Source organism: Mustelus asterias, chromosome 22, assembly GCF_964213995.1.
Source record: "Mustelus asterias chromosome 22, sMusAst1.hap1.1, whole genome shotgun sequence".
NCBI classification, from domain to species: Eukaryota; Metazoa; Chordata; class Chondrichthyes; order Carcharhiniformes; family Triakidae; genus Mustelus; species Mustelus asterias.
In genome coordinates, this window is record NC_135822.1 from 22,782,325 (window position 1) to 22,810,324 (window position 28,000).

The 28,000-nt window shown below is 42.9% G+C and overlaps 1 protein-coding gene across 1 annotated transcript; it reads right to left on the reverse strand.

Moving 5' to 3' along the window:
- Positions 1 to 1,418: 1,418 nt before the first annotated feature.
- Positions 1,419 to 27,992, reverse strand: ube2j2 (ubiquitin-conjugating enzyme E2, J2 (UBC6 homolog, yeast)). Its single transcript, XM_078238912.1, has 7 exons — positions 27,793 to 27,992; positions 20,109 to 20,239; positions 16,194 to 16,234; positions 13,596 to 13,698; positions 8,250 to 8,388; positions 5,169 to 5,249; positions 1,419 to 3,462 (listed from the first exon to the last, which is right to left on the reverse strand). Exons 2-7 carry the CDS (start codon positions 20,237 to 20,239, stop codon positions 3,184 to 3,186), a joined length of 774 nt encoding a protein of 257 aa, XP_078095038.1. The 5' UTR covers positions 27,793 to 27,992; the 3' UTR covers positions 1,419 to 3,183.
- Between the last annotated feature and the right edge of the window lie 8 nt (positions 27,993 to 28,000).

Below are 28,000 nucleotides of genomic sequence, written 5' to 3' on the forward strand. Positions count from 1 at the left end.
CTCTATAGTGGGACACGTAACAAGCAACCTTCTGACTCAGAGCAGTGTTTACACTGAGCCACGAATAAAGGGCAAGTTCAGTTTGGTGAAGGTTTACAATAACCTATAGTATTTGATCTGCGACAGTATAGAAGCAGCTTGAGAATTACCACTGGCAATTCTCTACTCCCATGGCTACAATCTCTCAAGATACAGGAAATCACATTCAAGGGCGATGGCAGCAAAGGAAATGAATGGCACATTTATCAGCACTCCAAAAACATGCCATGCCTACAAAACCAATCAGGTGAGTGTATCTGCAATTGCACAGAATCAGCAACGTGATGGGACCATGCAGATCAGCATCAAACCTGCACACTCTGATCTGGAGCAACAGAAGAGGAGTGAAGATTACTTGTGAATTACTGACCTTGCATACTAACCTGAACAAGACACTGAAGCACAGGCAGTGCAGGGAAATCTTCCTGAGGGATGGACTGTGAAACCTGCAGATATAGCTGAGAAATAGTGTTCACTAAACAGCAGAAAACAAGCTTTAATTATTTTGATTAGATATTAAGAACTCTTGTTAACCTACATTGGTTGCAGTGAATTCTTTTTCAGATGCAATTTTAACCGTAATGCTTAATTTTTCAATACTGAAGTTTTACAATACCTTGTCAATGGTTCAAAATTCCCCCTTGCCTAAGGTGTTGAGAGTACCACTGTGGGACGGCATGGTGGCACAACGGTTAGCACTGTTGCCTCACAGCGCCTAGCGTTTGATTCCCGGCTTAGGTCAGTGTGTGTGTGGAGTCTGCACGTTCTCCCCGTGTCTGCATGTATTTTCTCCGGGTGCTCCAGTTTCCCCCAACAGTCCAAAAGACCTGTTGGTTAGGTGCATTGGCTATGCTAAATTCTCCCTCAGTGTACCCAAGCAGGGGCCAGTGTGTGGCAGATTTTCACAGTAACTTCATTGCAGTAAGCCTACTTGTGACTAATAAACATTTTATAAATTTACTACAAAGCCTCTCAAATTATATTTAGCTTTTTCCTGATTTTTTTTAAAACTCGTGCTCCAGATTTTAATAAAACCTCTATTCCTCCACCCTTTCAAATTTTTTTACCTTTACCCTCCAAAACACACTTCTCAACATTGAATTATTGACGCTGTCCATCATTTGTCGACATCCTCCTCCTACACCATTTGCCAGGTCGCTAATTTGGTTTCATCAGTAAACTTCAAAGTGGTTTCTTCTGCTGTCTGTGCACTAATTGTTTGTCTATAGCACTGATCAGAGGAAACATCACTCCCATCAATCCAAACAATCATCCCACCATAACTGTCCTCTGCTTCCTGACACTGCATGAGCAAATTCAAGAGGGTAAAAGCAATGATAGTTCGGGGGGGGGGGGGAATTTGGCACAAAAGGGATCAGTTGGATTTCTAGATTCATTTGTGATAAAGAATTTATTGATTTCAAAACAAACAGATCAGAACATAAACCTACCGTATACTGAGGTCAACTCTTTTCGTTAAACTTCAAAACAGATCTTCCTGGGCAAAAATTAATCAATGGTTTCCGGATTATATAATTTACATTGAAGTTTGCAGTTTCACTCAAACTTTACAAATTTTTGGGGGGGGGGGAAGTGGGGGTGGAATACATTTTTAAAAAAAAATAATCTTGTGGATGATGCGGAGAGGCCTTGCAAAATTTACCATGAATGTTTGTCAGTTTAATAAATTTGCATTCTCTTTCCATTGTTCAATGTTCAATAATTCCAAAATACAAAGTCACCAACACATTCTCAATTCCAATACAGCTTTCAAGAAACACACTTTCCAAAGGCTTGACAAATATTTTGTACATTATAAAGTCGAACGGTAGAAACTCAATGAATGACAAACATTTCCCGACTCAATACTTTCAGAATAAAATCGCTCCGGAGAATAAGTCACACATTCTGGAAGATTTTCAGTTTATTTCAATGACGCTAAAAGACAAGTGATGATATTACTAATATATCCTGTAAAGTTTTATTGATGGTCAATTTACAAAGCAGTCATTGCTATTATGCACAACATGCTCATTTCAGATTAACAGCCGAGTGGGACATGTATAACTATGTTCAGGAAGTTACTCTAACAAAATGACAGTGTATTCAGTCAGGTGAAAATCTAATTGCTTGTCACAAGTGACATTTAACAGTATTCCAAATGCCCTATTTTAATGCCACCCATAAAAACCAGGATGAGGCAAAGACTGTCCTGTTAAATCACCTGGCAATTGTGCACAACTGCCAAGTCCATCAAAATTTTACTTGTTTTTGTGGAAAAAGTACTGGAAAATTCTAAAGATATTGGGTAAGACGAAAGGCAAACTTAACATCTTCCAGAAATAACTGATTAAGCAGCAAATTATTGTCCATTAAAGTATTATTCCCAGCGATGCAAGTGGTGCGTTTGCATATCTTTTCTTCATGAAGGGCAATTACAAAAAAAACCCTCCCCGTGAATAATGGCTTCTGTAACTGTTTAGCCAAAGGGGGTTACCCATAAATCCTAATGAGTAAAAGCCTGTAATCAGTTTGTCGGAATGTGCACAAGGTCTGGATTTCCCGGGCGGTCACTTATTTTACACTGGACGACCAAAACTGCACTCTCACCTTTCCAATTTTGCTGAAACAAAAAGCTCTTAAAAGTCCACACTCAGTTTTATCCCGCTAAGCATTTAACTTTTGCATTTTGTTTTTATTCCAGAAATGCTTCCGATATACTCAAATACAATATAAATACATTAAAAAGTCATTTATGTTGGGCTATAGATTTTTGATCATTGTGAAGTAAACAATTAAAATCTGAAAATGCTGCTGCAAAAGATGCCCCTTTTAGAAATAGCACTAGTCTCAGATACACCATAATTAAGAGGAATATTGGTCATCCACTGTAAAATATGCATGACCAGCACAGTAAATCTGAACCCTTGCATATTCTTGAACTATTTCTTAGCTCCATTGATCCATATATCTGTGAAAGAAAACCATAGGTTCTAATTGGTCACTTTTTTTTGTACATGTACAAATGTAATTTTAATTACATCACTCCAGCGCACAGTCTTAAGTCTTCCCCTTCTGCAACGTCTTCCCAAAAGGAGTCCGATTTGTTTGCAAGGTTGCAACGATTTGGTCTCTTCAGCAGCTTTATTCTTGTGCTATGCTTCGTAACACATACTTCACTGTGTAGGCAAAGGCTGCAAAACCAACAATGACGAACAAGTTTGCTAAAGCTCCCCCTAGGAGTCCATGGTTTCGGTTGGCCTGCTGAAGGCCTTGGTGGTTGGCAGCCGGTAGTACTGCATGGCCGTTAAGAAGCGGCATACCATTTTGGTGCACTTCACCATCGGGGATAACATCTGGGAGAGGCAGGGCCTGAGCCCTGTTACTTAGTTCCTCCTGTGCTCGTTGCTTTTCCTTTATTTCCTAGAGATGAGAGAATAAAACGGTCGTTGAAATCTACTTTACTGGGAACCTTCTCCTTTGCCCTGCACTGTCTGCTCTCAATCCTACTGTCACCTCATGATTGTTCTTCTAACAAAAATATTGACTCAATGTCTTATCAGTGATAGGCAACCTCAGCTAGTGAGTGAGCCATGAGTGGCCCTCCTCCATCAGTGGGCCGCAAGATTGAAATCAGGCTTGTTCACTAATATGGCCCCATGAGTAAGATTAAATACATTTAACACATGCAGAATATTTCATAAATTATAGAAAATGCTTATTTCTTTATTAATAGAATGATCACTAGGGGGCAGCATAGTGGTTAGCACTGCTGCCTCACAGCGCCAGGGACCTGGGTTCAAATCCGGCTTCGGGTCACTGTCTGCACGTTCTCCCCTTGTCTGCGTGGGTTTTTTCCGGGTGCTCCGGTTTCCTCCCACAGTCCAAAGATATGCGGGTTAGGTTGAATAGCCATGCTAAATCGACCCTAATATCAGAGGGATTAACAGGGTAAATATGTGGCGTTACGGGAATAGGGTCTGGGTGGGATTGTGGTCGGTACAGACTCGATGGGCCGAGTGGCCTCTTTCTGCACTGTAGGGATTTTATTCTATAATCAACTTCAAAATGGTAAAAACAAGAGAAATATTCACATTTTGGACACAGAGCACACGGCTCTCACAGTCAATGTTGTGAGCAATCAGCACGTATCTCACTTGCCCTTGCTTTACATTTGTTTCACCTCAGTTATGCTGGTGGGAAAATAATTACGCAGACAGAAATCAGCGGAATGTGGCAACCCTGTGCATGGGCAGCGGTCAACAAAATGTCTCGTGGGCCACACACAGAATGGTTCGAATCCGGCTTCGGGTCACTGTCTGTGTGGAGTCTGCACGTTCTCCCTGTGTCTGCGTGGGTTTCCTCCAGGTGTTCCGGTTTCCTCCCACAGTCCGAAAGACATGCTGGTTAGGTGCATTGGCCGTGCTAAATTCTCCCTCAGTGTACCTGAACAGGCGCCGGAGTGTGGCGACGGGGGGGGGGGGGGGGGGGGGGGAAGAGGGGATTTTCACAGTAACTTCATTGCAGTGTTAACGTAAGCCTACTTGTACCACTAATAAATACATTTTTAAAACTTAATTTAGGAATGTCGACATCAGGAGCCGCTCACCAATGCTAGACGGGAAAGTTATTCAAAAACTGGCTACAGCCAATGAAGGCTTTCCTATAGTTAGGTGGCCAGATTTCCCCATAGAATGCCAAATGCAGGAGTAACCAACATCAGATGCAGTAACAATCTCTTAGGACGTGGACTATTCTTCAATTATAGTGATCCTGTAGTTTAATCACCTTTATTTAGGTAAGTTACACATGGTGATGATAGCTTCATAGGCTCATCTGCAACGACCTCCAAATCTTCTTGATCAACAAACGCCACTCATGTTCTATTAACATCCAACCTCTCTTCTGATTTCTGCTTGCATTCTAAGGATTATTTTGTGTCCAGTCACACTAAGTGAAACCTGCTACAACTTGCCGAGTCAACTAAAGGATCTCAATACTTCCTGGCTTCATTGCTTTTCATTATTTCCACTATCTACGATATCAGCAGATTCTGATTACAAAATGACTGATCTGTTTGGGCGATGCATTCGTCATGCTGTTCGTCCCGAAAGCTTAGGGACACTTACCTCCACTAAATCGGGAAAGAGCTCACAAAACACTTTATCCTTTAGGTTAAAAGCACTGCTTTGGGCAGCAAGTTGCCTTTTCTGTTGAGGTAAAGATTCAAAATATTAGCATAACTTTGGATTCATTCAAGGATCAAACTGTCACAAGACAATATGAATGGTCAATTAAAATAAAACGTTTCAGAATTTATAAAGGCAATTCAGATATTCACAGACTGTAGTAAAATCTTTTGTACCAAAAGTTCTTTTTTTTTAAATCGCATTATTCATTGCACATTATCTATTAAAAATGAGTGCTCTCAACATTCGACCAGGAATGCACAAACCATGACCATTTGATCACAATGAGAGTTGAATCTAATATCCGATGCTTCCTCACTCAAATGAGAAGCCAAAACAATTTATAAAAACTGACACCTCTTGCACAAAGCTAAATTTCAGTCCTCAACACTTCCTCCCCACAGTACACAGGTTTGCGCCACTTCAACTGCCTCTGCACCACGTTCATTTTCAGATCTCAATACAACCAGTGCAAATTTTTGGGGAGGGCAAACAAAGCGAGGGAATGCACAGTAAGCAGCAGGACACGGAGAGGGGCAAAGGAATTGAGAGACCTTGGAGTGCATGTGTACGGATCCCTGAAGGTGATGGGACAGGTGGATAAGGTGGCAACGGAAGCATATAGAATGTTTTCCTTTATGGGATGAGGTTTGGAATACAAAAGCAGGGACTTAATGATGGAACTGTATAAAATGCTGGTTAGGCCACAGCTGGAAGTGTGTACACAGTTCTGCCCACCATATTACAAGATCATAATTAAAGGAGATAATAAGAATGTTGTCAGGGCTTGAACGTTGCAGATATGAGTAAAGATTGGATAGACTAGGGTTGTTTGCCTTGGAACAGAAAGGGTAACAGTAGACCTAATTTTTTTTAAAATTAGTACCTTTTGGTACTTTAATTCTAATCAAAAAAGCCAATTAAAATGAAGTCCAATCATGGTCCCCAGATTAGGGATAAACCAGATCCAAGCTGACAAGACTCTGCGTCCCATCTTGAGCTGGATCAAAAAAAAAATCAAAGTTGACAGGATGAGGAACTGCACCCTCTCAAAAGGCCTAGGTGGCTTTGAAAAATTGCGTCAGTTAAAGCCTCAGTTTAACCTCATTGGCTACCCTGATCCTTTACTAGGCCCTAGCTTAGGGAAACCACCATCACAGGTGTCAGCACACCCCCAGTGCAATGGGCTAGCCTTGTCCCCTGCCTGATCATGGTTTCACCCATGCAAATTATGGGGGACCTAAATAGGGCAGACAGGAAAGACCTGTTCCCCTTAGTTGAGGAGTCAATTACCAGGGGCATAAATTTAAGGTGATCGGTAGACGGTTTAGAGGGGACATGAGGAAAAGCTTTTTCACTCACTGGGTCGTGGGCATCTGGAATTCACTGCCCGAGTTGGTGGTTGAGACAAAACACCCAATTCATTTAAAAAAGGTACCTGGACCTGTATCTGAAGTGCTGTAACCTGCGAGACTAAGGACCAGGTGCTGGAAAGTGGGATTAAAATGACCGGCTAGTTTCTTTTCTTCCCCTCTCTCTTTTGGCCAGCACAGGCAAGATGGACTGAATGGCCTCTTTCCATGCCATCACATTTCTATAGTCCTGTGGTTTCATTTCCACCACCAGCTCTCCCACACAAAGACATTGACCTCAGCATCCGCCCTGCCCCCTCAGACCCAATTTCAACTCCATACACCACTAACCCCTCCTACCACCAGAGTATGTAAACCCTTACTTACACCAACTAGCTGTTTATTCCTGCACTCCACCCCAGTTAGACTGTGGACCTCAAATCCTGTTGCTCCCAAGCAAGATTTTTACCCGTGATCCTCCTTCTAATGTCTTCTCACTCCTCCTCAACTCATCTGCCTCCCCGTGCCACCACACTTTCCACCACCCTATAACTCTACTCGAGTTTAAAATAGTCCACTACAGATGTTCAACTCGTGATTTTTTTAGTATTCAACATTATGTTTTAGGTGCATTTGAAAACGATGTGGAAACTAGTTTCTCAAATAAACAAAGCACTAGGTATATGAAGGTTAAAACATTGCATCAACAAAATACTGGCAATATGATGCTTTAATGATGCCATTAGAACCATAGAGTGCCTATCATACAGGAGGCCATTCAGCCCATCAAGTCTGCACCAACTCTCCAAAAGAGCATCTTACCCAGGTCCACCCCCCTTACCCTATCCACACAATCTATGGCTAATCCACCTAACCTAGACAGGAAATAAGGTTCAGGTTCAAATATACACCTTTAGGAAAGGAATTCACCATCCTTATCTGGTCTGGCCTACATGTGACTCCAGACCAATAGCAATGTGGTTGACTCTTAACTGCTCTCTCAAATGAAATGGCCGAGCAAGCCACCCATTTCAAGGGCAATTAGGGCTGAGGAACAAATGTTGGCTTTGCCGGGGGTGCCCCCATCCCATGAAAGAATAAAGAAAACAAAATGTGAAACAAAGAGCATAGGGATGACGGGTGAGCGGGTCATGGTGTGAGTGAGAATATGAGCAGAGTTTTAAACTTCAAACTGCAGAGGGCAGAATGTTGATTGAGCATTAAAAAACCAAAATGTACACAGACTTGGAAAACAAGGGGTACTAATTTATTCTTCTTTGCTCCGTTCGAAAAAAGATTTTATAGGGCACTACCTTCAGCAGTTGAGCAGCTGAAAACAGCTGGATAAACTTCCAGAGCTGCCAGCCATCTAAACCCACTTGCTTTAAGTCAGTTTTTTCCCCCCAGTTCATCAAAAACAAGGCACTTCAATTGAATTAGGCCTTGCTCTGACTGGGGAGAGTTATGATCAATACAGAGAAAGTAATTTGAGACAGACTGTCCTTACCTCCTGTTACAGGAGAATGGGAGACTCTAAGAAAAGGAAGGTGGAGTGGGCGAGGATTAAAACTCGAAAGGCACAAAACATCATTCAGTTCAAAGCTCAAAACAAAATCTACAGCACGCTAATGAAACATCTTCTCTTTAGTAATGAATGGAAGGAACTCACTGTATATTCTGAAGTTTCAATACTACCCAGTGTAGGCCCTTTCTCTACCATGAAGCTAAGGAGACCTGTCAGGATTGTCGAGACAGACCAGGCTGGGTTCCAAGTATCTGGATGGAAATCAGTGATTGAAAGACATAACCTGCAAGGCAAAGAACTTCACTGAAATTATGTTTACTTTTTCCAACAAGATTCATACAACTTTTGCCCACAGACATCCCAAATCAATGAACTGGTAAATCAGATTTTCACCAGTGCATTTTAGGCAATGAATCATTCAGAATGTATTTTCCTTTGGGATTTCTCAAGCAATTTAAAAGGTGTTTCTTTTAAGGCACTGCTTAACAAGACCACTGGATGCCAGTCGATGATCTCTCACAGTGAGATCGTGATCTCAGCTAGGGATCCAGAGAATCAATGATATAACTCCACACAGGGAGGCAAGGGAGCAGCACTTCAGCACCTTCCAGTGACCGAGTCTGAGCAAAGTTAATGGAAGATCAGCTCTAAAGCTCCTTGATTAAGGAAAGGTGTACTGGAATTCGAGGGATGAACAGAGTAAAAGTAAAGTTTATTTATTAGTCACAAGCAGGCTTACATTAACACTGCAATGAAGTTACTGTGAAAATCCCCTAATCGCCTGTTCGGGTACACTGAGGGAGAATTTAGCATGGCTAAAGCACCTAACCAGCATGTCTTTCGGACTGTGGGAAGAAACCGCAGCACCTGGAGGAAACCCACGCAAACGCAAGGAGAACGTGCAAACTCCACACAGACAGTGACCCAAGCCAGGAATCGAACCCGGGTCCCTGGCGCTGTGAGGCAGCAGTGCTAACCACTGTGCTACCGTGCCGCAAACCTAAGAACCAGAAACATGGAAAATAACACAATATTTTAATGGATAAAAGTTTGAGAGAGTACCTTGCTCCACAATAGGGATTGTTCATTTATGACTTCTAATAGGCCAGCTGAAGGTAAGTGCATTAAAGACACAGGCACTTAAAACAGGAGTTCTAATTAAAAAGATTTTAAACAACTGGGGGAATATGGTAATTTCAAGTTATGTTTGTTGTTTCTGGGAGATCAGGCAAAAATACTGAAGATCATATATCTTTGGCAGAATACGCAGGTCCCCAGATTATAAATCTATGGTGCACGTGTCACATGCGACCATTACAACAATGACACAGATGACTCTTCAAAGGCTGTTTCTTTGCCATCACAGGTTATTCGGTGCTGTTTTATAATACTTCTGCAAAAGTCTGGCGGCTGTGAATGAATGATCAAACTGCTGAATAAAAGCATCGGCAATCACTTTACAAAACTACAGAACTGCCAAGGCTGTAACAAGCTATTTGCAAAGGGTGTTAAAAAAAAAATTAGAGAAGCTGTGTCTGAAAGGATTTGGGTGCCTAGAGGAAAATGGGAAACAGTGGAGTCGATGCCTTGGGAAATATTAATACTAAACATGCAAATGTGGATCAAGGAATTATATGATTGGAACAGCTGGAGCTGCAAAATAAACTGCCAACAATGAGCCTTTTGTTTGGGAAAATGGCATTACAACTGGACTTCTAACTTTGTGATAAATAAGAGAGCATTCCATTCAGAGTTCACAGCTTGCTGCTATTTTGTTTTAACTCAGCAGAACACAATAGACTAATTACGACAGGTAACATTTATACATTAACAAGAATAGCAAATGATGATTAAACTGATCAAAAGTGAAAGTAACTTAGAATCTTGATTAAAGCCATTACAAGATGTGTAAATATTTGCTCGTTAAACGTGATGTTCTGATCAAAGAAAACGCAGTTAAGTTGAAAGTGTGAAACTAAGACAACACAGGTAGGTATAAAAGCCTCTCCTTTCAAATCTATTTCCAAACTTTGGTAATGCTCAGGAGTCGGACTCGTGCCCGAGGAAAAGCTCACACCATTTTTATTTAAAAATAGGTACAAGCACAGTACGGTTAGGGAGGGAACTCCAGGAGTTTGACTGGGTAACAGTGAAGGACATTCAGTGTACTTCACTGGTCTCTGCTCAGCGACTGTGACAAACAAAACAGTCGACAGCTTGCTCCGCTCTTCTATCCTCTCATCTCCCCATTCACAATTCCCCCGAGGGCACACACCAGGGCACTGAACCCAAACCCAAAGAATTTCTAAAAGTTATGTCCATTAAAATGTTGCATTCATTATTTTCCATATTTTCCGCTCCTCCATTCTATTTCTCCCTCAAAAGACAGTACACCTTAATTCAGTGTTTTATGGTTGACCTTTGCTATTGCCACATGGATTATCACTGGAAGAACCTGAAAAGCCACCCTCTGACTTCCCTGGTGGTCATTGTTACCCTACAGTAAACCACTGCAAGGTGATCTGCATCTTGGAGTAACTTGGTCTCCATTTTCTCTTTGGCAAGTGATTCATCTAGAATCCCTACAGTGCAGGAGGAGGCCATTCGGCCCATTGAGCCTGCACCAGCAACAATCCCACCCAGGCCCTATCCCTATAACCCCAAGTATTTACCCAGCTAACCCCCCACCGACTCTAAGGGGGCAATTTAACATGGCCAATCAACCCAACCTGCACATCTTTGGACTGTGGGAGGAAACCGGAACACCCCAGAAGAAACCCACGCAGACATGGCGAGAATGGGCAAACTCTGCACAGTGTCCCAAGGCTGGAATTGAACCTGGGTCCCTAGTGCTGTGAGGCAGCAGTGCTAGCCACTGTGCCACCATGCTGCACCTCTCTGTAGCTTCAGTGAGATTTGGAATGGTGTTAGGAACAAACTGGGTTTCAATGGCTGATTAGAAAGCAGTCCAGTTTCAAATAATAAAGGAATACAAAGAACAAAGAAAATTTCAGCACACGAACAGGCCCTTCGGCCCTCCAAGCCTGCACCGACCATGCTGCCCGACTGAACTAAAACCCCCTGCCTTTCTGGGGACTATATCCCTCTAAAGAACAAAGAAAAAAGTCACACGTAGCTCAGACTGGATAAGGACAGTGGGTTTCCTTCCCTCAAGGACATTAGTGAACCAGATGGGTTTTTATGATCATCCTTAGACGTTTAATTCCAGATATTTTTTATTGAATTCAAATTTCACCATCTGCTATGGTGGGATTCAAACCCAGGTCCTCAGAACATTAACCGGAGTCTCTGGATTACTAGACCAGCGACAATACCACTACGCCACTGCCTCCCCATCTTTTAAAACTTTTTTTTAAAAATAGGACTTTGGTAGTAAGCTTACCAAGGAAGACTTTAAATTTGTTATGGCCCGCTGAAATCAGCCTGGCTGCAATTATAATGAACTCACATTGACACCACTTCAAAATACAGCCAAGTTACGTGGGTTAAATAGACTAATGAATGGCAGAGGGGTTAGAAACAACTAATACTGTTCACCAATCTGCAAAAAGGTTGTTAATCACTCCAGAAGTTGCAGTCTGACAGAGGATATAAAACTATTGTTCCCTGGAGAGAATTTATCCTGTTTCACAGGGTTAATGGGAAAACCCTACATCAAGCAGACCGCATGGCTTTAAAACCTATTTGTGACTTGATGTGTTTGAATGTGTGAAAAACTTGATCTTGATTCCCATTTTCAAATAAAGAAAAGGCGTATTTTGGGTCCCAACTCAAGGTTGAACAAACTTCCATCTTGCCAAACATGGACAAGCTGGGGCTAGTCAGACGATCTGATTATTTAAGTTAACATACAAGCTTTTCCTCACTGACGTGTTGCAGCTTATGTGCGTTATAGTTTTGAAACACTAGAAGTAGAGCTGCATTACCGGAGAGAAATTATTTAATGTGATCTAGTAAAATCAACCAGTTTGTTTTTGCTCCTACTTGATTTCACTTCTTTAGAAACCTAATTTATAGCTCAGGAAATTATGGTCTGTCAAAGATTAGTCAGTCAGAAAGCTCAGGAGAATATGAAGCATCGTGCAACATTCCCAGTCAGCCTATCAGTAGAAGGAGGAACTTATCAGCAGGAATATACTAGGTACTTTCCACATCAGGAAATTATTTGGTTCATCAGATGGGGAGGCGATAGCCTACTGGTATTATCACTAGACTATTAATCCAGAAACACAGCTAATGTTCTGGGGACCCGGGTTCGAATCCCGCCACGGCAGCAGATGGAGTTTGAATTCAATAAAAAATCTCTGGAATTTAGAAGCTACTGATGACCATGAAACTATTGTCAATTGCCAGAAAAACCCTTCTGGCTCACTAATATCCTTTAGGGAAGGGAATCTGCCACCCTTACCCAGTCTAGCCCTACATATGACTCCAGAATCACAGCAATGTGGTTGACTCTCAACTGCCTTTGGGCAACTAGGGATGGGCAATAAATGCTGGCCAGCCAGCTGTGCCCATGTCCCATGAATGAATTTTTAAAAATCAGAAGAGAGATTACAGAAGAGCTTGTGTTGACAGCAGGGAAAGAGTGCTTGGAGAATGTCTGAATTATAACATGGACATCTTCTATGGCTGATGATGTGGCAAAAAATGATGCTTGGAAAGACTCCTTCATGCTCACTATTATATACTGTCCAAGTCATTCAAAAGAATGTTTTTAAAAATTACAAATATTTCTAGCAGCATTGGTTAAATGCTTTGAACTTGTTCCAACTTTGAAACTATTATTCAAATTGTTAGTTATCAATGCTCCACGAGATTGGCCGAGACCATTTGTAGGGTTTGAGGACTACTTTGTGTCAGAAACTGGAAATCTTATGATTCATTTTTGCATAAACACAGCAAATGCAAGTGTTGTATCAATGTGAATAATGCAAGGTAGAACCTGGAGGAAAAAATTGACAACGACAGAACGACTATAGTGGCACCATGGTTAGCACTGCTGCCTCACAGGATCAGGGACCCGGGTTCAATTCCCGTGCTTGGGTCACTGTCTATGCGGTTTCTGCACGTTCTTTCTGTGTCTGCTTGGGTTTCCTCTGGGTGCTCTGGTTTCCTCCCACAGTCCAAAGATGTGCAGGTTAGGTGCATTGGCCATGCTAAATCCTCCCTCAGTGTACCCAAACAGGCGCCGGAGTGTGGTGACTAGGGGATTTTCACAGTAACTTCACTGCAGTCTTAACGTAAGCCTACTTATGACACTAATAAAAACTAATGCATTTGTTAATGGCACATACATTCATGTGACTTCTTTCACTTAAGGAGAGACTTTTCTCCCCTCACAGCTAAAACATTTTATAAAAAGAATACATTACAAAAACTGGAGATAAACATTTACATTTAAAAGTTATTTTACTTTGACATGACTAATAAAAGTTTTAAATCTACAGAGAGCACAAAATCTCTTACCGCGTATTGCATTTGAATCGACCATTTGGTGTAATCATATAAATACTAGGGGGTTTAAAGGGAAATTCTCTGGGGAAAACTAGCTTCCCATGATAAAGACCGCCTAGATTTAAACAGAAAACAAAGAGCAGTATTAGAATTCACTTTCACACATTCTGCAGTCAAAGATTGAAATGTAGCACTCCTCACTGCACAATGACTTTGATCTTGTCAAAAGTGGAGCAGAAAGAATTTTAGCAAAATACTGCAGATGCTGGAAATCTGAAGTAGGAACAGAAATGCTGGAAACACTGAGCAGGTCTGGCGGAACCTGTGGAGAGTGAACAACAAGCTGTTGACCTAAAACGTTAACTCTATTTCTCTCTCTCTCGATGCTGTCGGACCTGCTGAATATTTCCAGCATTTTGTTTTCATATTAGAATGAATTTTAACTTCAGCAACTGAGAATTGCACGTGGTTAAATGTGCGACTGGTAGAGTCAACACTATACTTTCACACTTCAAACAAGGTTCTGTTGATGATTATAGGATCAGTACTGTAAGTTCACAGAACGTCTGCAGATGTAAATATTGGTTTGTATTGCAATGACTTTTGAAATCACCCGTTTTAAAATTGTGAAGCAAATCTCTTCTGTTTTCTTTCATCTCAATCCACGGAGCTATTAGAGAGCTTTCCTCTCCCATCAACCCCTAACCTTCTCCCCATGCCTCATATTCAACAGAGACACCAAACCATACTTTGAATATTTCCCATTGAGCATTCACTCAGATGAACATCCTCGATCTCAGTCGTAAACTATTCATCACTTGTTTGGTCTTTAAATTTATCCACAAGAATCGGTTTCGCTGGCATCCACCTGCAGCCGGTTAGGCACATACATTCGTGTAAATCCTTTCATCTAAACACGCACGCACACAGCTAAAACATTTTGTAAGAACAATACATTGTAGTCCATGTGATGAATGAGGTGCACAATCAGAACAAATTGGCATATATATTTCTACAGTGAGACTGAAGGCTGAAGACTGAAGTAAGTGGTCTACAAGTAACTCCCTGGAAAGGCTTGATTTCATATCCATTACTCAAAATGTAAGTTTGAGGTCATATGTCTATACAATATTTGTGAAGAAGCCTCATGACCCAATTTTCTGATTGGTTCACTCTGCATACTATAAAAAAACATGTTAACAAAAATGAAAGCTGCAGTCTTAACCGACAGGTCCTGCCTTGCAGCCCAGGCACTGGGTAGCACAGTGGTTAACACTGCTGCCTCACAGTGCCAGGGACCCGGGTTTGATTCCCGGCTTGGGTCACTGTTTGTGTGGAGTTTGCACGTTCTCTCCACGTCTGCATGGGTTTCCTCCCAGATTCTGAAAGACATGCTAGTTAGGTGCATTGACCCGAACAGGTGCCAGACTGTGGCGACTAGGGGAATTTCACAGTAACTTCTTGCGTTATTTATGGTTTCCAGCCTTACTTGTAACTAATAAATAAACTTTAAAAAGGTAAAATTTGATTTACAACAAAACGGAGTAATTCAAAGCTGTAACTTATTCCCACAGTAAGAAGTTTAACAACACCAGGTTAAAGTCCAACAGGTTTATTCGGTAGCAAAAGCCACACAAGCTTTCGGAGCTGCAAGCCCCTTCTTCAGGTGAGTGGGAATTCTGTTCACAAACAGAGCATATAACGACACAGACTCAATTTACATGAATAATGGTTGGAATGCAAATACTTACAACTAATCAAGTCTTTAAGAAACAAAACAATGTGAGTGGAGAGAGCATCAAGACAGGCTAAAAAGATGTGTATTGTCTCCAGACAAGACAGCCAGTGAAACTCTGTGGGGGTTACAGATAGTGTGACATGAACCCAATATCCCGGTTGAGGCCCACAACAGCCCAACCTGTCCTTTTACTAGAAATCCCTCTACATCCCAACCGGTGACTCTCTCCTCAGGGCACCTGCCCTCCAGGTATGTGATGGCCTCTTCCTTCGCCCACGCGCTTCCTATCCACACCCGCCCTGCGGGCCCACTTACTGCCCAACCTCTGCTGCATAACTTGGGAGATACACTAGTCTTCAGAAAATTTTATTGGCAGACACTTGATAAGTCTCTGCTTTGAAACCAGTCACAGTTTCCTTAGCTCCACCTTTAGCCAGCAGGGCAGCAATATTAGAGTAAAAGTTTAATGAAGTCAGGATTTTTCATTCACTAATGGAAATTTTTTAAAGTACCACTACCGTGGCAATGTTCTTTGTCCATACCTCAAATGTTCTGTAAAATTTTGTTGATGGGGGAAAAAAAACCTAACACCCAACTTGTACATTTCAGTTGATACTGGAGAGTAAAATATTAAACGATAGTACTTAAAACTTTGAGTCAGAACTATTAAGAAACGCAAATTTAAATGTTGTCAATACTGCTGAACTGTAGAATAACAAAACTACATATCAGTCAGAAAGGTATTTATTTACCAAGTCGTGCAGCAACCAGTTTATGACGACAAACAGGACTAAAGAATATGATAAATCGAATAGAATGGCAATAGATCAGCCAATTATCAAATCAGAAAACACAGCAATGTCAATACATACCCTCATAAGGTGTTTTCTCAGGACCTCGTACCACGTAATGCCTAGAAAGAGATGGCAAATGTTAAGGGATCCATAATTATCCACACATGGCATCTTGAAAAAGGCCATTGTCCTCAAATTTAGTAGAGACTTGGTTATTTTGCAATCTAATAACACAACAATTTGGCTGCATTCTGGAACAATCACACGGTGTTTCGAAAGCCGTTATAACTTGTAATAGCCATTTTTAAACCTCTGACTAACATTTTTATACCCGAACATAAAAGTGGAAGAGGTTGCTGTTGAGAGTGGAGAATCAAAACAGAATGTGTAACTTCTCAAGGCTGCAGCTTCTTTCCTGATATTGTTTCCCTTTGTAAGTGGCTTGACAACAGTTTCCAGAAACAAACAATGCCATTTTACCCACTGCAACAGTGAGGAGCTGCAGCCTCGACCAGTCCAACACATTAGCGACTAGTGAAGGTTGTGAATTGGGAGCCAGGGCGGCGCAGTGGTTAGCACTGCTGTCTCACAATGCCGGGGACCCGGGTTCAATTCCCGGCTTGGGTCACCGTCTGTGTGGAGTTTGCACGTTCTCCCCGTGTCTGCGTGGGTTTCCTCCGGGTGCTCCAGTTTCCTCCCACGTTCTGAAAGATGTGCTGGTTAGGCGCATTGACCCGAACAGGCGCCGGACTGTGGTGACTAGGGGAATTTCATAATAACTTCATTGCAGTGTTACTGTACACCTTACTTGTAACTAATAAATAAAATCTTTAAACTTGGATAATTTTGACCAGTAAACAGGAGATAATAGATTCCGTCATTGGGCATGTGATCGCAATAACCACATTTGCAATGCGTACATGTGTATTTCAATTGGTTTTCTCCAGTAAATAAACACACGGAGTACATTAACCTGCACCAAAAGGCCTCTTCGTTGAAAATCAGCACTTGGCCAAAAACAGATTTTGGAAAATTGCACATTGCATTTGATTTTCAGAGGATAACTAATTAGACAATAATACTTAAAACTTTTAACACGGAACCAGAGAGACAAATTTAAATTTAGCCATTTGCACCCAACCATGGAACACCCAAAGCACACGCCAGTCAGAAAGGGAAACGCAGCAAGCTGCGCACCAACCAGCTTATATCAAACGATAAAACAGGACTAAAAAAATGAGACCATTCAAGTCATTTCTATGGGACAACACGGATTCAGGGAAGGCAACTCATCTCAAACCGCTTGTGATGGAGCAGGATTCCCTACTGCTTCTGTCGTTCCAGGCAAAAACATTTAACAACACAAAACCGTTTTGCCCACGCTAAGCCACTACACCAATAAACAAATTCATAGAAAGGGAATAACGGGAAAATTACTGTACAGCGCAAGTGGAAATTTATATCACATACACACGGCTAAGTTGCTTACAAGATTCCAGTTACACCGCTAAAGCCTTCGAAAGGTGGCCTTGGGCAATAAATACCGTGCCTGGAGTTCTACTGAGAATTAGATATAAAACTAAATGTCATAAGTCATCATTTTTCACTGGGTTCCCTTTAATACAGAAACAGCCTGGCTGAAATTAGCAAAGCAAACAGAACATGAACATTCTTTGCACCTTGGATAAACAATGACATGGCAGCGTGGGAGTTGGCCCTCAGTGAAACTTCCCGACAATTCCATTAGCTCCATCATAACACACAATCGGCCCTACCCCTCTCAAAGCCACAAACAAACTCACTAAACACGTGGGAAATTCCATAGAGACCCCTCCAAGCGAGCACATTGGCATCACCTTGCTTAGAATCAGAACAGTGACTTCCTAGCCTCTCAATAATTAGCAGCAGACAACCCACCCTCACATTTCAGACAAAGATCTTGAAGGAAGCTGGTCAGCTGTTCCTCCAATAAATGCGCGTGAATTGTAGGAAAGAAGAATGTGCAAGGTTATGCGGAGAAGGAGAGGGAATGGCACGTGGCGAGTTGCTCATTTGGGCAGCTGGTGCAGATATAAATGGGCCAAATGGGTGGCACGGTGGTTAGCACTGTTGCCTCTCAGCGCCAGCGACCCGGGTTCGATTCCCGGCTTGGGTCACTGTGTGCAGTTTGCACATTCTCCCCGTGTCTGCGTGGGTTTCCTCCGGGTGCTCCAGTTTCCTCCCACAGTCCAAAGATGTGCGGTTAGGTGGATTGGCCATGCTAAATTGCCCCTTCGTGTCAGGTGGACTAGCTAGGGCAAACATGTGGGGTTACGGGGATAGGGTCTGGGTGGGATTATGGTTGGTGCAGACTCGATGGGCCGAATGGCCTCCTTCTGCACTGTAGGATTCTATGATTTTATGAAATGATCTCCTCCTGCGCCGTAACAATTCTGCGATTCAGTAGCCCAAAAACTGGGCATTCACAAAACAGTCGTCATCAACAGCAGCAGAGCTTCATAAAACAGCTTGCAAACTCATGACTCACAAGGGCGACACGGTGGCACAGTGGTTAGCACTGCTGCCACACAGCGCCAGGGACCCCGGTTCAATTCCCAGCTTGGGTCGTTGTCTGTGCGGAATCTGCACGTTCTCCCCGTGTCTGCGTGGGTTTCCTCCAGATGCTCCAGTTTCCTCCCACAGTCCGAAAGATAGGCTGGTTAGGTGGATTGGCCATGCTCAATTCTCCCTCAGTGTACCCAACAGATGCTGGAGTGTGGCGACTTGGGGATTTTCACAGTAACTTCATTGCAGTGTTAATGTAAGCCTACTTGTGACACTAATACTAAATAAATGAAGTTTATTACTGGCAAACCTCATTAAAGGAAGAAAATTTCGATGAACTCAGCGACAGCACTAGGCAAAATCAAAACATACTCAAATCTCAGAAAGCAGCTTTATTTTGAACCGTTTAGTCAAATGGGGAATGTAAAATGGTGAAAGATTTTTGAAAAAGGATTTTATTCAATTTGATAGGTTCAGCTTCCATCAATCATAGAATTTCAGCACTTCTCAGAATCAGTTCCAATCTGTCCCAGTCAAAAGGATTTAGAATTTATCTTTAGGAATGAGATTGGTTCAGTTGGGTGGTTTATTTTGCTCAGTGCCCATAGTTACAGGATCGATTTTTTTTGTATAAAATTGGAGCAAAGCAACAAAAGTGTGTCACAGTAATTCGTCTGCAGACAATGTCGACATCAGTACGGCAGAAACTGCGGGCGGGCTGCACTGCTTTCACAAGGAAGATTTAAGCATCACGAGGGAATAAGTGAAAACGAAGCACAAATTGTAAAGAACCAACGGAAGGAATTAAAATTAGCTACAGATGAAGTTGGAAAAAGCCTCAGAAGGCTCACTGGATTTGACAATCAGCAGATGCAACAAAGCAATCAACAATAAGGACTAAAATAGTACAGCCTAAATATGAGAACGAGCACCAAACTGTGCTTTAGACAGCCCACATCTCATGTGCTGAACCCTATTGGTGTTCTTCTAGCATGGGAGTTAAGAGGACAACAACATGGCAGTCCCCTGGTGTTAAAAGTTTTAAATTAGGAGGAAAAATTCTGGAGAAAATTCCACTCCCCAGCTCTGAAAGGAGGTTATCTTCGAGATGTTTATGATTGCAAATATATCGGAAAAGTTGGAAAAATAGTTCAATTGGATACGGGGCCACATGTTCAATTCAGTAAAGGCAAATTTAGTTTTAGAAGATCCTCACAAGTGATCAATATAGGGAATGGACTCTCATGGACTCATGATGGTAGGGAGGAGCGAAGTCATGAATGAATTAAGGACCAACTGGAAGCGCATTGTGGATTGGACTGTAGGATCTTTCTGCAGCCCTGGTCAACCAAGATTGGCTGAATCAGCTCCCTCATCTTTAACCGGTGTGATGTTGAGATATGTACACACAATTAGTCAAGCGAATTTCTTAACGCTATGTGCACTTACCATTCAAGAATATTCGATGGGAGAGGTTCAGCACAGATATAAGGCACTGGGTCTTTCTTTATTCGAAGATAATCCTGCTTCAGTCTCTGTGTGGCTGTTGTTGGAGCTCGCTTGTTACTGTTGTTGCTCATCTAAGTTAAAAAGAAAAATCACTAAGCAGTCAAAATTTTTTTAAAGTGTATATTTTGTATTATTAGATTCAGCTCAGAAGGAATTAAAACAGGATTGCCAAAATATTTCTCCAAGGAATATACACAAGGTCGGTTCCAGACAAGGTGACTACACTGGGTCTTCATTAAGAACTGATAGGACAGAACTCAATAGTAATTCCATTTGTCAATGGGCTTCAGTTCAAAAAGTCATTGGAAGTGAAGCACTGATGTACTGAAGACACGATAAAGTACACGGAGGAGGAGTAATCTGGGCATTACTACCCTTGGGATCCTGTCCAATTCTCGTAACTGCTTTTTGCAGGACCATTTTATTTCTTCCATACTAGTGATGTGGTAAATCATGAGAAGGACAGTAACAAACTTCAGGACAGTGATTGGTGAAATGGGCAGACATACGGCAAGCAAAATTTACTGTCGATACCGAAGAATGAGTTGAGGAAATGTTAAAGCGGCAGGCGGGGAGTGGTAGTGCTGGGTGAGTGAACGTACAAACACAAATCTTATGAAGGTGTCGGGATTAGAAGAACACACGGGGCTTCACTATTAACGGAGATAGAGAGTACAAAAGTGAGGATCTTATTCTAAATCTGGATAAAACACTGGTTAGGTCTCAGTTAGAGCAGTTCTTGACAGTGCACTTTGCAGAGGATGTTCAGGCCTTGAAGAGAGTGCAGAAACAATCGACTAGAATGGTGCCAGAATGGGGATTTCAGTGACATGGAGAGACTGGAGAAGCTGGGCCTGTCCTCCTCAGAGTAGAGGCTAAACAATTTCACAGATTTTCAAAATAAGGAGAGACTGTTGCCAGTGGTAGAAGGGTCAATAACTAGAGGAGGCAGTTCAAGTTAACAGGCAAAAAGAGCCAGAGTGTACAGTGAGTTGCTGTGATCTGACACGCATTGCCCTAAAAGGTGGTTGGAAACAATCATAATTTCAATACTTCAATTTTTATTTATATTTTCAAATACTTGAAAGGTTTTGTTTAAAGAACAGGGCTATGGGGAAAGAGCATGGATTAACTGGATAGTTCCACCAAACGGCCAGTCCAAGCACGATGGGCCGAAAGGTCTCCTACTGTATTGTATCATTCTTTGAAAATCTCCATGCTCTACTCAAATGCAAGTAGTCCCAATGTCTGCACACATGCACACTACCCCTCCAAAAAAAACCAAATTATTTTCCACTCCTGGTATAATGTATGCTTTCTAAGGTTTTAATGTTCTTCCTAGAAAAGCAGGCCCAAAAGAGGACAGAACATTTAACTGTGGCCAAACCACCACACAGCTTTCTTACTTCCTTTTGTTTCACCTGCAATGAAATGATAGTTGGCATGAGAGTGTATTCCGCCATATCATCCTCCTCAAATCTTACAGCATCGGCTTCGCTGTTTGTAACCATTTTCCTTGCAGTTCCCATCCAATTCTTCCTATGCCCAAGTCCAAATCATAGATATTCAGGAGACGGTGCTGAGCAGTGACCCTGGGATGTACCATTTTCGACTCATCTCCAATGTAGGTAATACACATTATAACTAACGCTATGTTTCTTGTCATCTTCATATACCTGTATCCTGGGCTACCTCATCAAATGCTTTCTGAAAGTATATCCATTACATTCACTTTGCCAATCCAAACTGAGACTTTTAAATCTGCCAAACATGGCTTGCTTCTACCAGCCTGTGCTCACTGCTCTTTGTCAATCCATACATTTCCAGATGCTAACACATTTTATCTGGGAGTATGGATTCTAAGTGTGTGCCACAACTGGTGTTGAGACTACCTGGTCTGTAATTACCTGGTTTAGCCTCCTCTCCCTTCTTGAGCAGAGGTGTTACTTTGGTTAAGTCCATGGCGCAATTTGCACATCTAAGGAAGATTGGAAAACGGTAGTCAGAACCTCTGCTATCGAGTTCCTTCTATAGCCTTGGGTGTGTGTCAGAGCCTGGTGACTGGTCCACTTTGTCCTCCACTCACTTGCTTCGGAAGCAGTTTTTTCATCGGGTTTGTTGCTCTGACAGCTCTACATTCTCATCTTATTAAAAAACTGGCATCAAGTATTCACTGGCTCTGCCCCCCGCCCTTTAAAACTGGATTTCCCTCTTCCTCCGTGAGCAGTCTTACCCTTTCCCTAATTATTCGTCCAACATTTTAAACTTGCTTCTAGCAACCCTCATTAATGTTTTGTTACCTGCTATCCTAGTTGATATTTCTTCTTGCTCCTCCTCTAATCTCCTCCCTTTGCTGTATTCCCCTATGATTTTCTTTAATAAGTCAGCCCTGTTTCTACGTATTTACCCAGTTTGTTTATTTCTCATTTATTTTTCCACTGAACTCTGCCCGTTTGTGTTTACCTGAATTTTGTGGATTATTTGAAGATTTCCCGCTGTTGATCACACATCCTGTTTGTTAAATTACCCATCTGGCTTAATTTGAGCCAGATCCAATTTAACCTCCCTGAATTTTGCCCTTTTTCAACCAAGTATCTCTGGCTTTACTGCCTTTCTTTGCCCGTTTTTTAAAACTCTGAATCCGATGATGCTACGGTTAATTCTCAATTGGTCTCAGAAGAGTTATTTACCCAGCCTCACTTCTCTATTAAAATCAGCAATGCTTCACTCCTTGTTGGCCTTGAAACTTACGGGTTTCCAAAGCGTTTTTGGACACACTCTATAAAGTATTCTCCATTTTGACCACCTACCCTCCTTTCATGTCAGTCTATTTGGAACACTAAAAACACTCAACAGCATTAACAGAGAGGCAACTTAAGTTAGGGCAGGACTGGGAGCTAAATGTTCCTGCTTAGGAAATATCCAAGAGGGAAACGTGCAAGACAGTTGGGAAAGAGAAGGGACAACAACATTAATTAAGGATTTCATGACAGCATAAAGATAATGGAAGCCCTGAACCTATTTGGTTAGGTAAGGGAACTCATACTCTAATGCACACATACACATCGCCTGAAGGCAAGCAGGAGATACTTAGACAAATTAGAGAATAAAAAACAAAGGAATAACAGGGCCATAATAATGTGACTTTAATTATTCAAAGATAGACTGAGGTAAGAGCAAGGGAAAGGGCAATGAAGGTGAGGGGTTTCTACAATATCTCCATGACTGCTTTTGAGAACAGTTAATTTTTCGTCTCAACAGCAATGATGCAAGTTTCAGGAAATAATATGGACGCAGCCAGTAACGCAAGGATGGGAGAGCTCTGTAAACAGCCACCAGCATTTGATAAATTAATGGAAGCAGTCAAAGATAATTGTACTTTGCTGGAAAAATGAAAATTGTGCTGGTTTCTGTTGAGGTTCATCCTGAGCAGTTCTGTGACGCAAGACTCTGTGCTTCACGGGCTGTTCCCAGGGACACACAGAGACAAACACCAACTGCTGCCCAGTGAAAGATGCTCTTTGGTCTGCCCAAAACATGTCTTCTGGTGCAAGGAGATGTCCTCAGCTGAGTGTTGCATTGTTGGCATATTCCACAGTCCAGAACTATGTGCTGGGGGGGGGGGCACTAAAGCTTGGGCAGCCCCCGCAGAGGCACCATGATGAAAGATCACAATCTATGACCTTTCAGCCATAGTGCGCCAAAGGTCTGGAAATTGTGTCAAACCTCGCAAGCAGTATGACTCACGTTGAATGTATACAATGAATATTACACGTATCACAATTGTATTAAAGCACCTCAGAGTGCAACATGGCCTATGTCGAAAACCTGAATACTATTGCACTGTGATGGTTGCTTTCAAATGTTTGTAATGTTCAACCAGATATTTTATGGATAAAGTATACTTTTGCAAAAATAAAATTTCAATGAGATAAAAATCCCAACGGGTAAGAAATTGAAGACAATGTACAAGATGGTGCAACAGAAGCTGGAGTTCATCGGACGTGAAAACTCAAATTAAAATAAGAATTAAAAATGTGTATTAAGCCAAACCTGAGGCTAACAACACAAAAAACTTCTGGAATGCAGGAAACATAGCGGGGCCAAAACGATTAGAAAGGTGAAGAGAAAATATGAAGGAAGGAACATGGCAATTTTGGTAACACAGGTGAGTAAAACATCTTATTGTGGAAAAAGTACTTTACTTGGATTTGCACATGCCAGCGTGAGAGTGGAAACGGACAGGTCCAAGAGAAGTTATTGGAACAGTCAGATAGGATAACTATAGATAAAAAATAAGTGCAAAAGAAATTGGGGGAATTCAAATTAAAAGAGGAAGCAACATTCCTGCTGTTGGCTCAAAGTTAAAAGTGAACTAAACATTCAAACAGTATCTGATATGGAGGTTTTCACACAGCTCTTCGAGACTGTACAAGCATCACTTTTGTCAAAAAGCGATAGACTGGTAACCACAGGCCTGTCAGCTTAATATTGTTAGGAGGTAAGCTTTAGGTGCCAAAATACTGTATAGCAAATAATTAACATTCATCAAGACAGTCGTGACTTCAGTACAGATTTGGGATATGAACACTGATGCTCTTCCAAGGAAACCAAGGCCACCGTTCATCTAAAAGATTTCCTGGTCTCAGTGTATGGGCCACAAACCTAACATTCACAGCCCATGCACGGGTAAGCACAGACAACAGTCTCAGGAGATAGGTGAGGAGGCTGGACAAAGAGATGGTGGATAATATTTAATGCCAAGTGCGTGAGATGGTGCAATTTGGCAAGGTTATTAAGTAGACTAAATGATAACGAGACAGGAGAGTTCGGAGATACAAATCTTTAAAAGCGTGACAACAATTAGATAAAGCTGTGAGGGGATATAAGAAACAGGAGTAGACCACTCGGCCCATCAATTCTGTTCCACCATTCAATACGATCATGGGTGATCTCCGCTTTCAACTCCACTTTCCCATCCGCTCCCCATACCCCTCGCTTCCTTGAAACGGAAAATCTGTCACCCTCAAGTATATTTAATGATGGCACATCCACAACATCCAGGTATGTCCGTCCTTAAAAATGGAGATGAACAAAGTGTGGTTTCAGCAAAGCCCTGTACAACCGTAGCAACACTTCCTTATTCTTGTACTCCTTGTAATAGAGGCCAGGATAGCATTTGCCTTCATAATTGCTTGCTGTTCCTGCATGCTAATTTTATGTTTTTTTACAGGAGTATATCCAAGTCCTTTTGAACAATATTTATAAGTTTCATGACTTTTTAAAAATATTATTTTTCTATCCTTCTGGCCAAAGTGAATAACCTCACATTCCCCACATTGCACTTCATCTGGCACCCTGTCGCCTACTTACTTAACCTGTCAATATTGCTTGAGAGCCTCTATGTGTTACCCGTGAACAGAACAGATTCTCAGTTTCATCAAGTACAAAGGTGCCCAGCCAATGTACAGCACGACCACTACCATCTAGGACAAGGGCAACAGATACAGGGAACGCCACCACCAAGAAGTTCCCTTCCAAGCTGCTCACCATCCTGACATGGAAATATATCACCGTTACTTCACTGCCGCTGGGTCAAAATCCTGGAACTCCCTCCCCAACAGCGCTGTGATGTACCTACACCTCAGACTGCAGCGTCTCAATAAGGCAGCTCACCACCACCTTCTCAAGGGCAACAAGGGATGGACAATAAATGCTGGCCTTGCCAGCGACACTCACATCCCATAAATTAAAAAAAGAAATGATGCAAAATCATCTGTCTGAAATCCAAACACGTAAGGCGGTGTACGAGGAAATTGTTTTTCAAGGTGGTTTCCAGATCGTTTCAATGCACTGAAATATTATCAACTATTCTAATCAGCCTGTCCCAAACAGGACAGCAGAAAATAGTTCTCGACAACCCTCCTGGTGCCTGATCTGACCCGGTTCAATCACGAAACCACATGTTAATGTACAGGCCAGGTTGTTAAATCTGGTAATTATTCAGCTGAAGTCAAAACTGCAATCAAATATCTCAAGATCTACCCCAAGACATCTTATTTTCAATAAATACAGCAACTTGCCTTTTCTCAGATCTCACTTTGTGAACTTAGTCACCCTCCCTCCAAATTTCTCGTATGGTGTCCAGAGCTGTACAATGTTCAAGACAGACTAGAACCAGTGACTTGGCACATTGTCCACATCCTGAGCTTGTGAACTCTCCCTCTTTTAATGTTGCTTGCTCTAATTACAATTCCAATTGCACCGACCTTTAACATGGTTTCCCTTCAAGTCCTCGGCCCTATCTCTTAATCATTTTCTGCGGAGTGCATCAGACTCTGCTGCCTGCCCAATCTTTCCCACCAACTTTCAAACTTGATATTTATAAATTGGTCCAAAATACTGTTTCCAAATGCACGTTACATCCACCAGAAACAGCAAAGCCCCAGCACCAAACCCCAACTCACTCCATTCAGCGCTCCTGCCCAGTATCATTGCCTTGATGAATACTTGGCAGCTTTTCCTCTCAGCCAATACCTCACTTACACCAAGATCACCATGGATTCTAACGCCTGTACAAAGGCTCTCACAAAGCTTAGCCAAGCAATCAGCAGCGGATCAGTTGGTAACAAACACATCCACCTCTCAAGACAAAAGGCTGTGGGTTCAGGTCCCACTTCACGAGGCTGGAGTGCAGAAATCCAGGCCGACACTCGGCGCAGCACAGGGAGTGCAGCACTGTTGGAGATGCTGCCTTTCGGCTGAGCCGTCTTAAGGAGACTCTGTCGATCACACAGCACTATTTCAGACGAGGACAGGGGCCTTCTCCGCAGTGTCCTGGCCAATATTTATCCCTCTACGAACAGCACAGAGACAGATAACATTGATGTTGTGGGAGCTTGCTGTGCACAAATTGGCTGCCACATCATAAGAGTGTTTGTAAAGCCCAGTGGTATAAAAGGCGCTATGTCAATGCACCTCAGAGAGCTTGCCAACCCCTGGTTGATGTGGTTTTGGGATTATGGGGAGGTGTTGGGATGTGATTGGGATGGGGGTGGGGGGGGGGGATTGGGATGGGGGTGGGGGGGGGGGGATTGGGATGGGGGTGGGGGGGGGGGGATTGGGATGGGGGTGGGGGGGGGGGGATTGGGATGGGGGTGGGGGGGGGGGGATTGGGATGGGGGTGGGGGGGGGGGGTATTGGGATGGGGGTGGGGGGGGGGTATTGGGATGGGGGTGGGGGGGGGGGGTGTTGGGATGGGTTTGGGATTACGATGGTTTTGGGATTGGGGGGAGATATTGGGTTGGATTTGGGATGGGATTGGGGGCAGGTGTTGGGTGGGATTGGGGGCAGGTGTTGGGTGGGATTGGGATGGATTTGGGATTGGGATGGGATGGGATTGGGATGGGTTTGGGGGGAATGTCAGGCTGCGACCTTTCACAAATCTATTTAAAATGGGGGAAGTTTCTTCCCCGGGGGGAGCCGGATCCCCCTCCCCGCTCCCAGTGATCCCAGCCCCGGGCCCCGGGCGGCCTGAGGAGCCGGGGCCTGCTCCAGGAGCTCTCTCCGCAGGCCCAGGCCCCGGATCCCGGCCGCTGCCCTCCCCGACCCCCCGGCCTTTTACCTCGACATGAACCCCGATCCAGCGCCTTCGGAACGGGACCCCGGAGCCTGGCCGAGCAGCTGCGCCGAGCTTCCTCCAGCGACCCTTCGCCACCCGCTCCTGTCCCGTGTCAATGGAGCCGCTCCCCGGGCGGCGGCGCTAATATGGCGGCCACGGGCCCCGACCTGGTGCAACAGCGAAACCCGTCCGGGCTGCGGCTCAGCGGCTC